Source organism: Eumetopias jubatus, unplaced genomic scaffold (assembly GCF_037043125.1).
Source record: "Eumetopias jubatus isolate StellerSeaLion01/CBP00866 unplaced genomic scaffold, mEumJub1_p1.0 scaffold_4, whole genome shotgun sequence".
Lineage (NCBI taxonomy): Eukaryota > Metazoa > Chordata > Mammalia > Carnivora > Otariidae > Eumetopias > Eumetopias jubatus.
The window spans coordinates 143909693-143923026 of record NW_028274810.1 but is presented as its reverse complement, the minus strand read 5'-3'; the positions used below and the strand labels follow the sequence as shown (position 1 = coordinate 143923026).

Genomic DNA, 13334 nt, shown 5'->3' with positions numbered 1-13334 from the left:
TTGTGAGACACTAAGTAAAAACACTGCCAGTGAAACGGCGGCACAGTGCCCTATGACTTTGGTGCATGGTGCGTGAACCCGCCATGCCCACCTTCCCCAGCTGGTAATTACTTTTAGTTCTTCTGAGGCATTTGGTGATTTCTCCTGCCCTCAGCTGCCCTGCTTGGCCTGTGCCAGGCAGTTCTTTTGCATACAGCTTAGTAAAACACCAAGCAGTTTCCCTCTCTCTGGGTGCATAAAGCAACTGCTGGTTGCTTTAGAAGATAATATGAAAGTGTGGTCATTTCTTCAAAGATGAGCCTTTGCTTTATGAATATAAAAGGGAATTCTGCCACTGTCTTTGCCTTTTTTAAAAGATTTTATTTATTTATTTATTTATTTATTTATTTATTTATTTATTTATTTAGAACAAGAGTGAGCGAGGGGAGGGGCAGAGAGACAGAGAGTCTCCAGCAGACTCCCTGTTGAGCATGGAGCTGATGTGGGGTCGATCTCATAACCCTGAGATATGACCTGAGCAGAAACCAAGAGTCTGGACGCTTAATTGACTGAGCCACCAGGTACCCAGTCTTTGCCTTTCTCTGTAAGTGATAACTCCAATTCCATGGAGAAACATCGTGTATGTAGCAACAGGGGGCTGGTGAGGCAGGAGAACAGAGGGGGGTCGGGGGGTAACTGGAGACGTATCACAGAGGCAGCATCCACTGACCGTCCCACTGCTCAGTAGAACCTTCACCACCGAGTCCGGGAAAGGAAAGGAGCCAAACTCTAAATGTACTTTCTGGGGCTTAGGGCACCGGGGTAGGCAGCACCAACACCATAATTTGCAGGGCCTAATGCAAAATGAAAATGTGGGGTCTGTTGTTCCAAAATTAAGGATTTCAAGATGGCGACAGCAGCATCTTAAACAAGTGTGGGGCCCATCTGAGCTTGGGTCCCAGTGCTGTTTCACAGGCTACACACCCCTGAAGCGGGCCCTGCGGGCAGGTACGCTGCTTGTCAGCTCAGGGAAAAAGAAGATGATGCTAAAATGAGATTTAGGGACCACATGTAGCTTTAGATTATGAGGGACATCATTTCTAAGCTCATGGAAATTGGCCCAGATGATGGAGTGTTGGCTAGAAAACTCAGAGATTGTTAAAATGGAGGTAGAACTTTCTTTCTAAATTCTGCTTCTTTTAAATTTTTTTTTACTGTGGTAAAATACATATAATATTTATCATTTTAACCATTTTTTAAAAGGTTTATTTATTTTAGAGAGAAAGAGGGGGGGCACACGTGTGAGCCGGGGGAGAGGCCGAAGGAGAAGCAGGCTCTCAGCTGAGCAGGGAGCCCAACTCGAGACTCCAACCCAGGACCCTGGGATCATGAACTGAGCCGAAGGCAGACGCTTAACTGACTGAGCCACCCAGGCGCCCCACTTCTTAACCATTTTTAAGTGTACAATTCAGTGGCACTAAAAACATTCATAATGTCATGTAACTATTTACACTCTCTTATACCTATTTTTTTTTAGCATCCCTAGCAAAAATTCTGTACCCATTAAACAATAACTCCCTGCCCCCTAGCCCCTAATGACTTCTATTGTACTTTCTGTCTCTGTGACTTTCCCTCTTCTAGCTATGGAGGTAGAATTCTTAGCTATTACAAATTTTTTCTAATGGTTTCAATCTCAAATGGTCAAGAACATCTGATGTTTTGAGAGTCCTCGGTCACCCTCACCTGCATATAGATCAAATCTACCGCTGCTGGGCAGTCCATCAGCACGGAGTCCAGGGATGGGTCCATGTACCTGTGTGATTCAGGAGCATTAAGTTCATTTATATGACATGGCTGGTGGGCACACCTGGGAGAAAGTGCTCTCTGAAGTGGTGGCCCCCTACACTTTAAACTGAGCCCCCCCCCTTTCTAACACCCGTCTCCTCGCCTAACTTTCGGTTTGTCCCTCCACCTCTCTGTCTCCTACTTTCTTTCCACTGTAAGCTCTTGCCTGGTGGACTCTGAGAGTAAAGATGCCAAACAATAAAGCTGACAGAAAATGGTGCACAGCCCCTTTCACACTCAGCCCCACTGTCAGTCCCCAAGTGTGGATGCCCTCTCCCCACCCCACAGTACCTGGTGTCTTCATCAGCCCCGTACCCACATCTGTATCACTGCCCTGTACCCAGGCCACCCCCGTCTCTCCCCCGAGCTGCTTTCTTTGTCAGGCCATCTGCCTCAGCCTTGGCCCCCTCAGTCTCAGGTTCTGCATTCGAACCTGAGTGCTCTTTCCTGAGTGGTCTTTGGACTCTCATAGTCCCAGGAGTTAGATCACTCATCCTGCTCCCTTCCATGGTACCCGTCATGGGATACCTAGCTTTCATTCTGAGCTCCATCTATGACCCACCTCCCTCCCTCACACTCTACATTCCAACCACGTGTTCTCTCCTCTGCTTGGAAGACCACTGCCCTCCCCAGCCTCCATCCCTGACTTATCTGCCTCCCCTGGCATCCTCTGGTCCCCACTCCCCAAGGCTTCCACTCCATCCTCTGTGCTTCCTTAGCACTCTGAATTCGTCCTGATCACTGCTCTCCTCAAGTTGATCTTGATACCAGGTATGTCGGGGCTGCATCCTATTTGGAGTTGCCCCTCTGGACCTTCGCAAAGTGACTTGCAAATGGCAGGGCTCCATGTCTGTCTAACGGATCCAGAATCACCAGGATAAACTGAAATCATAGCTCCTGTATAAGCACAGGAGCTGCTGAGAATGGATGGAAACGGTCAGGAAACGATCCACTGCAGCTGGTCTAAACCAATCTGAAGGCAGACGTAAGTAGAGTCACTGCACTTAGAAGTGAATGGTTAACAGACCAATGGGATTGGCATACGTTAGGAAAGGATGAAAATGTGACTTGAAGATCACCTTCTTCCTGGGGGAGAAGCAACGGAAGCACTCTGTAATATTCTATTTAGCCAATGTGCATGCTGCACATACACCCTATTCTCCATGGCAGAGAATAGCAACTGTTACATCAGAGCTAGACAGTCCCCAGACCCATCCCACACTGGGGCTCTGAGAGGCCAGGGTGGGCTCCCTCCGGTCTGGAAGGAAACATATCATAATTGGAGAGATGCACCAGAGAATTCACAGACAGAGAAAAATCCCCCAAATGCTGGCTAGGCTTCATTGTGATGTTTCACATGCTGGGAATCCCACAGCTCAGGGCAGCTAAGCTAGCCTCCCTGCTCCCACTCAGTTAGACTTTTCCTAAAAAGAGGACAAGTCACCTTCAGGATCCTACCCCAGGCTCTCCCCGTCGGGTGACTTGACCCTCAGCTCTAACAACTGGAGTGGGACCTCCTTTCTTCACAGTTCCCCTAAGCAAAGGCAACCTGCCTGGATCCGAGACGCTGACAAGTGAATGACATTTTCTCTTGCACTGATGATCTAGAATATACCTCTTTAATGAAGACATAGGCTAAGCCCAATTTCCAATTAAGGCTTCAAGGTGAGGGACAGAATCCTCATGTCTTCTGTGATGTCAAGTTCTCTGGAGAGCCCATGAGCAAAACAGTATAAGCCCCAGGGATTTCTGTTGTTATTGTTATTACTATTATCATTATTATCCTCAGTATAACAGTAACAAACAAGACCAAAATTTGCTGAGCATGTGGAATTATTTTATTTAACCCTCATATTAATTGTTTGAGGTAGACTCTTATTATTATTCCCATTTTACAGATAAAGAAACTGAGGCTTAGTGAGCTTGAGTAACTTGGCTGAGGTTATTCAGCTAAATCCTGAGAGGGCTGGGATTTAGATTCACATACTCTGATCCCAGGAACAATCATGCTCAGCCACTTGGTATACTAAGCAGCTTCCAGAAACACTTAGATGGAACTGCTCAGGGTTTTTTCCTTTTCCCCTTCTCAGGGTTCCATGCCACAGATTTTGAGTTTCTCAGAATACTTTTGAATAGCAGTATATGAACTTTTAGCCTTGCCCAGAATATCCTTCTGAAATTCAAAACCACAGACTGGAGCTCTAAGCAAGGCATCACGAGGTCAAGATACCTACTATTCCTAGATTACAAAATGCCTTTCTATAAAACTTCTGTGCTCAGATTACAGAATAGCTGGGCCGGGAGAGAAGGAACCAAAGAAGCCATCCAATACAGCCATGGTAATAAACACTGCGAACTACAGGTTATGGGATATATGTGGGGTGCTTCCTACTTTTTTAAAAGATTTATTTATTTGAGAGAGAGCAAGAGAGAGAATGGGAGGAGGGGCAGAGGGAAAGAATCTCAAGCAGACTCCCTACTGACTATGGAGCCTGACGTGGGGCTCTATCTCACAACCCTGAGATCCATGACCTGAGCCAAAATCAAGAGTCAGATGTTCAACCTACTCAGCCACCCAGGCGCCCCAGGGTGCTTCTTGTTATTTTCTGCTTGTTAGCTCTCCATAGGGCTTCTTGTTTCTGGGGGAAAGGGTAGTATTTTCTGCAAGGTGTTCAATCAACCTAGGAGTATGGCTGGCCCTAGTTTATATGCATTTATTGTTGGAATCCTTCAGGAATGTAAGCTGAATACTTAAGAGTTCAAATTCACTGCAAGTTGGCTGAGTCCACTCTCGGCCTTTAGGGAATACCACACAGTTCAACAGATGAACTGCACCTGCTTGTAATCATCAACAAATTTCGTCAATTAATACAGTTGATAACCCATTCCAAAGCAAGCCCACAACCTGCAGTTTCTCATCATTCCTGCTTCGATCCCCACCCCAACAGCACTTGCTTTTCAAGCCTTGCCTCCATGGCCACCATCTTCATGACAATATCCCTCAAGTACTTACTGGAGACCAGTGAAAGTCATCCTCAACATCCTATTGTTTAGGACAAACATTCTGGTTCATTCTCTACTCTCTCTTCTTTATTGCTCTCCTCTCAACTGTCTCCAAGTTCCTGGTCCCTCTCTAGCTGTTAGGTTGTGGGCAGACAGGGTGAGACCACCAAATTCTCAGCAGGAATCTAGAACATCCTCAAATACCTACCATCACCATAAATGCTTACCACTTCCTGAGTCCGACCTTGCAGTTTTCCACTTCAGCGCTTCGAAGACTCACATAAGGGAGTTCAAAGTCCACCAATTTTTTCACGACTAGAGAAAGGGGAAAAAGAGTCTTACTGGTTGAAACAGCACATAGAGTTCACATACCGAGGCTTTGAAATGAGAAAATAAAGCGTTACCATTTGAAAGAATAAAATCACAACAATAATATTCCCTTGCATTTGTGCACCGTTTTTAACTTTCTGAAATTCCTTCAAAAGATGAATAGCATTTGATCCTCATAAAATATCAACACCTTTAGTAGGGGATATTTTACCCTGTGATACTGAAGAAGAACCTGAGGTCCAGAGAGGTCTGGTGCCTTCGCCAGCACACCGCGGATCTCAGTGGCCAAGCCGCCACACAAACCCCTTAACATCCAACTCAAGACCACCTCTCTGCAGCTTCTTGAGAACATATGTAAACTGCCTTCAGATAACCGATACCATTTCACAAGTAAATAACTTGTAATGTCTTAGACATACACTGTAGAGAAATGCAAAAGTGATGTGAATCATACCGTTCTCTTTCACTACCTCATTATGTGTGTTTTAAGAATCTGAGAACTTATTTATAGCATCCACATTTTATAGCCAACATTCCTCAACAAGGAGAAGTGATGGTGTGATGAGATGTCCTGACACCTGGAGTCTAGCACTCCATTTTTGAGGGGGCTGTGCGACGGCTGGTGGTCAGCGGCTAGGGTGCAAGGGTCAAGGTGAGACGGACATTAGGCCTGGGGCTGGGGCAGGCACAAGACCAAGTGCAGTTGCTGGAAGGACCTGACGTCTTGCTACTGCCCATGCCACCTCTCTGGGGAGTTGCTCATCCCCAGCTCACCCTGAACACAGACACAACTTCTCATCCCCCCCCCCCACTTTTGATCCAGGGGCTGAGAGCAGTGGTAAGGCCCATACGCCGCCCCGCCCTTGGCTGTATCTTCTGCATCCTGTGGGCTGAGTACCCGCCCACACCGGCCCTCCCCGGCTCCTGGCTGCCCTGCGTTCCTTCTCTCCTTACCAGAGAGTTTGCCCTCTTTGCAAAACCGAATGAGAAAGAGGCCGAAGTAGCCCAGGAGCTCCTGACACAGTCCCATTCTGTGCGACACCACCTTTAACCAAAGACAAGAAAAGTTAGGAGTGTCCACCAAGCTTACGGTGATGTGCAGGATTTGAAATTGCCTGTAAACGTCGATAAGAGGGGGCTTTAAGGGGCTGCCAACATTAAAAGGAATCTTTTCTGGATCTAAAACTTTAATACTAATTTTAGAAAATTTAGAAATTAAAAACATAGAGTGAAGAAAATAAAAATCAGCCCCAACACAACGGACATGAACTGGCCTCTGCCAAGGCTGGTTGTTCCATCTTGGATGCAGATGTGTCTCCCAGAGGATTTGGTCTTTACAGCCCACTGGAGGTCAGCAGCCATTCTCCATGTCTGTCTGTCCTTCTGCGACATCTGCTGCTTGGGCCCCCACACCAGATCACCTTCCTATGGGCTGGCTTATCCAACACTGGGAGAAGGGACGTGCCCTGCCCCTTGGCTGGCAGGTGAAAGTGCTCAAGCTACCGGCGGTCTTTGACCCCTGGGCCTGCCTCTGTCTGATGTCTCCTGTGATGGTCAAGTCTAATTTGCATGGCGTTTGCTCAGTGAAACCTCAGATCCCAGGCACAGGCTGCTCTCATTTCATGTTCCTCTCTGGCCTTTCCGTCAAATGGCTTCCATTCCAATGGTTTCATTTTTCCCAGTGGGTCATGAGGCTGGAACCTCATCATGTCTTACAGTAACTCACCTTCCCTTAGCGGGAATGTCCATGTTACCACAGACTCTCCCCTTCTTCACCCACCTAGACCCTCCCTCTTGAAGCCTGGGCTCCAGAGTGATTTCTTTGCTTGCACACCCTGAATTCACTAGATCACCTCTGTGACACCCGAGGCTTCACCTTTCCTGCCGTGTGTGTGAGCTGATGCTTTAACCATGGCTCCAAGTGCTCAAGGTGGCAAATACGAGGCTCAACGGGGTACTTTTGTCAGAGATCTGTAAATTACCTCATGAGACAGTCCTATTAGGTGGATGATAGGAGTGGGTGTTCTCGGCATAGCTTTGAAAATAAAGAAGAGCCTGGGATCTTTTCACACGTTCACTCAAGGCTTGTCCCCATTAGCCTTCTTTCTACCTCACCCATCCCCATGCCCGTGCAAAACCTCCAAACCAAAACCCGGTGTTCCTGTGTGCGCAGGGGTGAGGGTGTGCTGGGATGGAACAGATTGCAAAGACATCTTTTCCTAGAGTGTGATCCATGTCCATTCAGATTGGATTTCTCTCTTCTCTGACTTGCTCAGTGAAAATAGCAAGCTTAAGTGCCAGGGCAGATAAAGGAGTCGGGGGGGATGGAGAGGCCTTTTATAATTTATAAAAACATAAACACACATACCTTCTTTTGAGAGGAGTAAGCATCGACAAAAAGAGACACAGTAATATTTTCTTCTTAGCAAATGTTAAGGATACTTCAAAATACAACCACCACCAATAAAACCACATTAGTGCAAATGAGTTAGAAACCAAAACGAGATTTTAGCTTGTTGTTGGTTCTTTAAGGAGCCCAGCAGGATGGCAGTGAGGTGGAGAGTGGGGGCGAGTATGCTTGAGGAGATATAAACAATGATTTTCAATTACAAAATTTAAATTACATTTTTATGCAAGCTGGAGAAGTTCCCAGCCCCTGGAAGAGAATTCACCTGTCTGCCTGGCCAACTGCTCACTTTACTTTTTATAGAAACGCCACCACTTCGAGGCCAGAACCTCCGGGTAAACTTACCTGATGTTAATGATGTCAGTGTCAGCGGTTTGAATTTCTCACAAGTCGGTGTGATTAGAAGAGGGAAAGTATATTTTTCTGAGATCACAAATGCACCTCGTTAAACTTTGCTATTAGTTACAAGGGGACCCGGGTAAAATAGATGATGGTATTGTGGAACCCTAGACTTATTACTCTACTCAATACTGACTCAACACTCTCTTCGACATCAATAATAATACCATAATGAGAAATAACCATAACCACCGCTGTTGATGGAACATGAGCTATTTCTGTAATTACTTAGACACTGTCTTGAAAGGTTAAGCAACTTACCCAAACTCACAGAGCTTGTGACGTGGCAGTGCTGCTATTTGAATTCAGCTCTTGCCCTAACCCCAGCAGAGAGGAGACCCCAGACTCCCACCGGGCAGCCAACTTCAGCTGCAGATATGTCTAATCAGGCCAGTGAGCCCAGGATGCAAAAAGTAGGTCAATAATGATGCTGTCAGGCAGGGCAGGGGCTCTCCAGTTCTCCACGGGCCCCACCACTCCCAAATTATCTCACGTCCCTCATCTGCACCCCTGCGTTACGGGCCTGGCCCTGGAGGTGTCCGTGTTTGCGGCCTCCGCCCTCCTATTACTGTCCCCCTCCCTCACTGATGTGTCAGTCTCTCACTGTGCAGGTCCCACGAGGGCAATTTAGGGAACAGTGTTTTTGTATTTGAGAGGTTTGGTTTTTTTTTTTTTTTGTATAAATCCCCTCAGGCATTAAGTGTCTTTTTAGAAAGGTCATTCTGGAGGTCAGCATTGAAGATTGGCAATGCTGGAAGCAGGGATTGGTTTTGGGGCTGCTATAGAAATCTAGCTGAGAAATGAGGACTCAAACTAAGGGTGTGAGGATGGAGAGGAGGAAATGAGAAGACGGGAATCATTAGGAGAGAGACTTGGGACACAAGGTCAGTAGGATTTGGGGGGTTGGGGGTGGCGAATGAGGGGGGGCCCTAGGGTAACTTCTCAATGGATAGCCTTGGCGGTGAGGTGGCCGCTGATCCCGTTCAACCAGGACAGCTGTACAGGAGCCAAGAAAAGGTTGTGTGCAGTGACTTTCATAGGAAGGAAGGTCCAAAATGATCACTCTCGGACAGAGCCAAGACCCTAGAGAAGGGAGATTTCCTAGTCTGGGGACAAAACTGCTCTTTGGAGACCAGGAGGGCATGGACCGACTTGAATCTCCAGGCTAGAACAAGGAGCCATGATGTAGGGAGAGGCTGTCCACCCACCCCACGGTTTCAGGTGAAGGTGGGCTCGCGGGCTGGGAACGCAACAGGGAGGGCTTGTTTCCTGCCCAGAAGGTGTCAGGTACCATGTCCCCAGCACAAGAACGTTCTGTCCTTGGGAAGGCCCTAGAAACTTTCTGACATCCACCTGTTTATAACTTTATATTTTCCCTCACATACTTCTCTGGAGGATTAGAACTAAAACCCTCCAAAGGAAAAGGACCTGGGAACAGTGTGTGGGTGTGAGAAGCTGGTGTCCCCTTGATGCCCAGGGGAGGGAGAAAAGGCCCTGGGGACAGAGCTGGTAACAGCCGCCGTCTAAAGACAGGGAGGATAGTCTCTGGGTCTTGTCCTCAGACTCTTCACAGAACCAGCTAGAATTCAGGTCTGGCCCTCTGGAGCCAGAGTTCGACCTGCTGGCATGTTGGCTTCAGGGGTTTTCCCTGTGGGGGAGGAGGGACAACTCTTAGCCTTTAAGAGTTACTTTGTCACTCTCACAGAACCTGTCACCAGCCTACCCTGGGTACGGCCTGTTTCAGACTCATCTGGACTCCACTCCCTTTCCTGCTCCCAGCTATGAGGCATCCCATAATAAAGCACTTGGCATATTTCCAGGGCATATCCTTGGCTGAATCCCAGGTGACGGACAGCAGCCTTAGGAAGGGCCTAAAAGATGTCTGGGAAGTTGATGTCCACCAGGAGAGTAAAAGCAAGGACTGGCTGTAGCTCAGATTCCTTGGTCCATCTTCCAGAAAATCCCCGCATCTCAACAGATGTGTCATCCAGAGTAAAATGATAAGGAGGAAGCTTCTGGAAGGTAACTTATCCTAGTTCCTGCCTTCAAACAGAATGATTCCTAAATTTGGTTCTGGAGTTTAGACAGAGTTTACCTCTAGGACTCTTTCAGCAGTATCTGATGTTAGAATTTCGACTGCAATATTCCTTCCATCTGGCAGAAATATATCCAGAGAGGCTGTCTTGGTGGTGATGTTAAATGTGTCCTGCAAGCAAAGGAAAAGTCCAGTGAGCCCCACAGTCCCTTCCACGGGGCATCCGGAGCGGGAACAGTCAGTCGTCTCCCTGGGCCCTCAGGGCATACGGTATCCAGAAACACACAGAGCTGACTACAGAGATTTGGGGGATGCTGTCTTGAGGGGCAGGGTGGGGTGAGGAAGTGTGTGGAGAGGCCAAGACAAAGCAATGACATGCAGCTTGAATAATTTCCAAATAAACAATAAGGCATCTATTTTAGGGGAAAAAAAAAAAACAACAACAACCTATCCATGTGACCCTGGGGCATCTCAAATTTTAATTCTCATTTTGAATATTTCCAGGCATCCCTAAAAGTCCATAATCTGCAATAATTTATGATTCTGCTATAGCAAAAATCTGAAGTGTGCAAACCATGAGGTCGGAATGAGGAAGCATGTCACTGTCTTGTGAGTAAGTGTCCAGCTGAGGACCAGCACCCCAGCTCAGTCCTGCTTTGCTTGCACGTATGCATTCTGCAAGGGGATGTGTGTGCACTAGAGGAGACTGCAAATCTGGGGGCATGTGAAGTTCTTGGATGGAATGTTCTAAAATGTGAAGGACATGCTAGAGACACTGGGAAGGCCTTCAGAGTTTGGGAAAGTGTAAAGATGAAATTGGTGCTCAGTGACCACAGAGAGAGGGACCCCAGGAGGAAGCATGGCCAGTGGCTGCCCAGCTGAGTCTCACAGGGTAGCTGCGTCTGGGGGAAGGCTGTTTTTAGCACCTCCCAAGTGGGATGCTGTCAGTCCACAGGGCTGCCGTCAGTCCACAGGGCTGCCTCATCTCTGAGGCTGATTCAGGTCGCAGCCTTTCTGTTCCCATGTTCTACGACAGGATTAAACCCTAATGCACCAAAGCATCTACTGTACACAATGAGTTCGCTTCTCTCCTAGGCATTTAGAATGCCAGTGGGTATGTATCATCCTGGACAGAACTGAGAAAAGAGTCACTCGAATCACTGTCTATGTTCTAAGTCTACCGTATAAGCTAGAATATTAATAATACAGGGGTGCCTAGACAATGTGCACCCAGCCCAGGTTACTGCCTTCCTGGTATCAGGCTGGGCGAGAGAAGAACCAAAGGGCCAATCCTAAGATGGTGTGGAGATCACAGAGTTGGGCTCAGGTGAGCTGACCAACTGGGACCTTTCCCCTCAACAGGCAACACCTCCCCTTTCCGCACCCCCACCACATTCACAGATACAACGGATCAGGTTTCGTAGGGAACTGAGGGACTCCAACAACTCAGTTGCATTGTCCACGTACCTCAAAAGGCCGATCACATTACTGACAGGCTTATTTTTCCAAATTTTATTATCAAAGGGCAACGTTTGACTTTAAATTTTAACTACCCCCTCCCCACCATGTACGTACAATTACTACGGGTTTCTATGGGTTCCCCCAAAATAATTGTTGTAAATAGTCCCTTTCTAGGCCCATCTTTGCCTAGATGTTGGTTCTTCAAGTTTTGGGGCCTATCATCACAGAGATCTCTTACCTCAGGGGAAAAACACTCAAAATGAACGAAAAGAATGCCATTACTTTTTGGTCAGATTCTAAAGAAAAGCCTAGCATTAATTTATATTACTTCAGTGTAACTTTGAACTCAAACTAAATTGCAGACTGGTAAGATAGCTAAATTACATGAACAGCTAAAATGATATAAATACATACCTTTATTAAATTCTTCTGCAAAAGCGAGAAAGCAGGTTGGATTGGCAGAGTGGGTCAGATTATAGAGGGCCCTGGAATCAGACACTTGAAGATTTTATTAAAAAGCCAAAAGGAAGCAGAAGGATGGAAACAGCGTTACAGAAAGATCTGTCTGGTGGTGTGGCGAAAATGGGTGGGAAGAGAGGGCGGGGTGGGGGGGAGGGGGTAGAACTCAGAGCTTAGCTGCAACAATCCCCTTGGAGGTACCAAGGGGCTGGGCTGAACCATGTGAGGAAAAGTGTTCCAAGGCCAGCTCCCGCACTCACCACACGGGACCTTGTGCAAACCTGGAGAGGTTACTTGTCCCCCGTATTCCTCATTCCTTCAGCTCTAAAATAAGGATGGTAGAGCTGTGGACAAGATTCAAGGAAGCAACGCGTGGAACTTGAAACGGTACTCGCTGCAAACACCCAACTGGTGGTTATATTGTTTTGTTATTGTTAGCACGAGGAATGAGGAGGAAGTTATGTCCCTTGGATTAGAACGAGTGCCAACAGATAAGAAATAAAGGATTCAAGAGAAGATTCAGGAAGATATTTTTAACATTCATATCCAATCAAGTTCTGAGTTGTGCATATTTTACATCTTACACTATTATCTCTTGAATCCATCCACTTTTCATCTCCACCACCAGGACCTTAGACCCAACTGACATCTCCTCTCCCTAGACTCCTGCAATGGCCTCCTGGTTTCCATTCTTACCCCACTACAGAGCACTCTCCACATAGCAGACACTTGAGGATTTACCAGCACTGGCCTTATCATTGCTCACAGGATGCCATAAGGAAAAACACGGGTTTTCTCCACTCACACCACTTCCGACACTATTTATCTGGAGTGAGCACAGACCCCACAGGTTAAGGGTTCAGTCCCACAAGATGGCCCCTCCCCAGTTTCAGATGCCAATCACAAGTCCAGGCCTCCCACACTTCTGAACAACCAGCTAGAAATCAGGGGTTCCCACGACACCCTCCTCAAGATTGGTAATTTTCTAGAATGGCTCACGGAACTCAGGAAAGCTCTTTTTACCTACCATAACCCACTTATTATGGACACAACCCAGAAACAGCCAAATGGAAAAGATGCATTAGGGCAAGGCATGTGGAAAGGGGCACAGAGCTTCCATACCCTCTCCGGGCACACCACCCTGCCACCATCTTGGCATGTTCACCAACTCCAAAGTTCTTTGAACCCCACAGTGTGGGGATTTTAATGGAGGTTTTATCACACAGGTATGTGACAAACATTCTTAAGAGGAAGGGAGGAAAAGAGTCACTTCTCAGATCCCCCAAACAAAGCCAGAGTGAGCTAAACTTCCCAGGTCAGTAGGTTGTCCCTAACTTACCAGGTGCACAAAAGCTACTCCAAATACCTTCTCAGTCCTCTTTTTTTCAAACATGTTGTTCACACAAGGCCACAGAA

At 47.1% G+C, this 13334-nt stretch overlaps 1 protein-coding gene across 1 annotated transcript in view; it reads right to left on the bottom strand.

Annotated features, from left to right (window-relative positions):
- SNX31 (sorting nexin 31) overlaps positions 1 to 13334 on the bottom strand; it is a 56225-nt gene that overhangs the window by 25067 nt on the left and 17824 nt on the right. Inside the window, 4 exon segments of the mRNA XM_028108932.1 lie at positions 1723 to 1792; positions 5055 to 5142; positions 6112 to 6202; positions 10059 to 10169. Of these exon segments, the coding sequence (XP_027964733.1) occupies positions 1723 to 1792; positions 5055 to 5142; positions 6112 to 6202; positions 10059 to 10169 (360 nt within the window).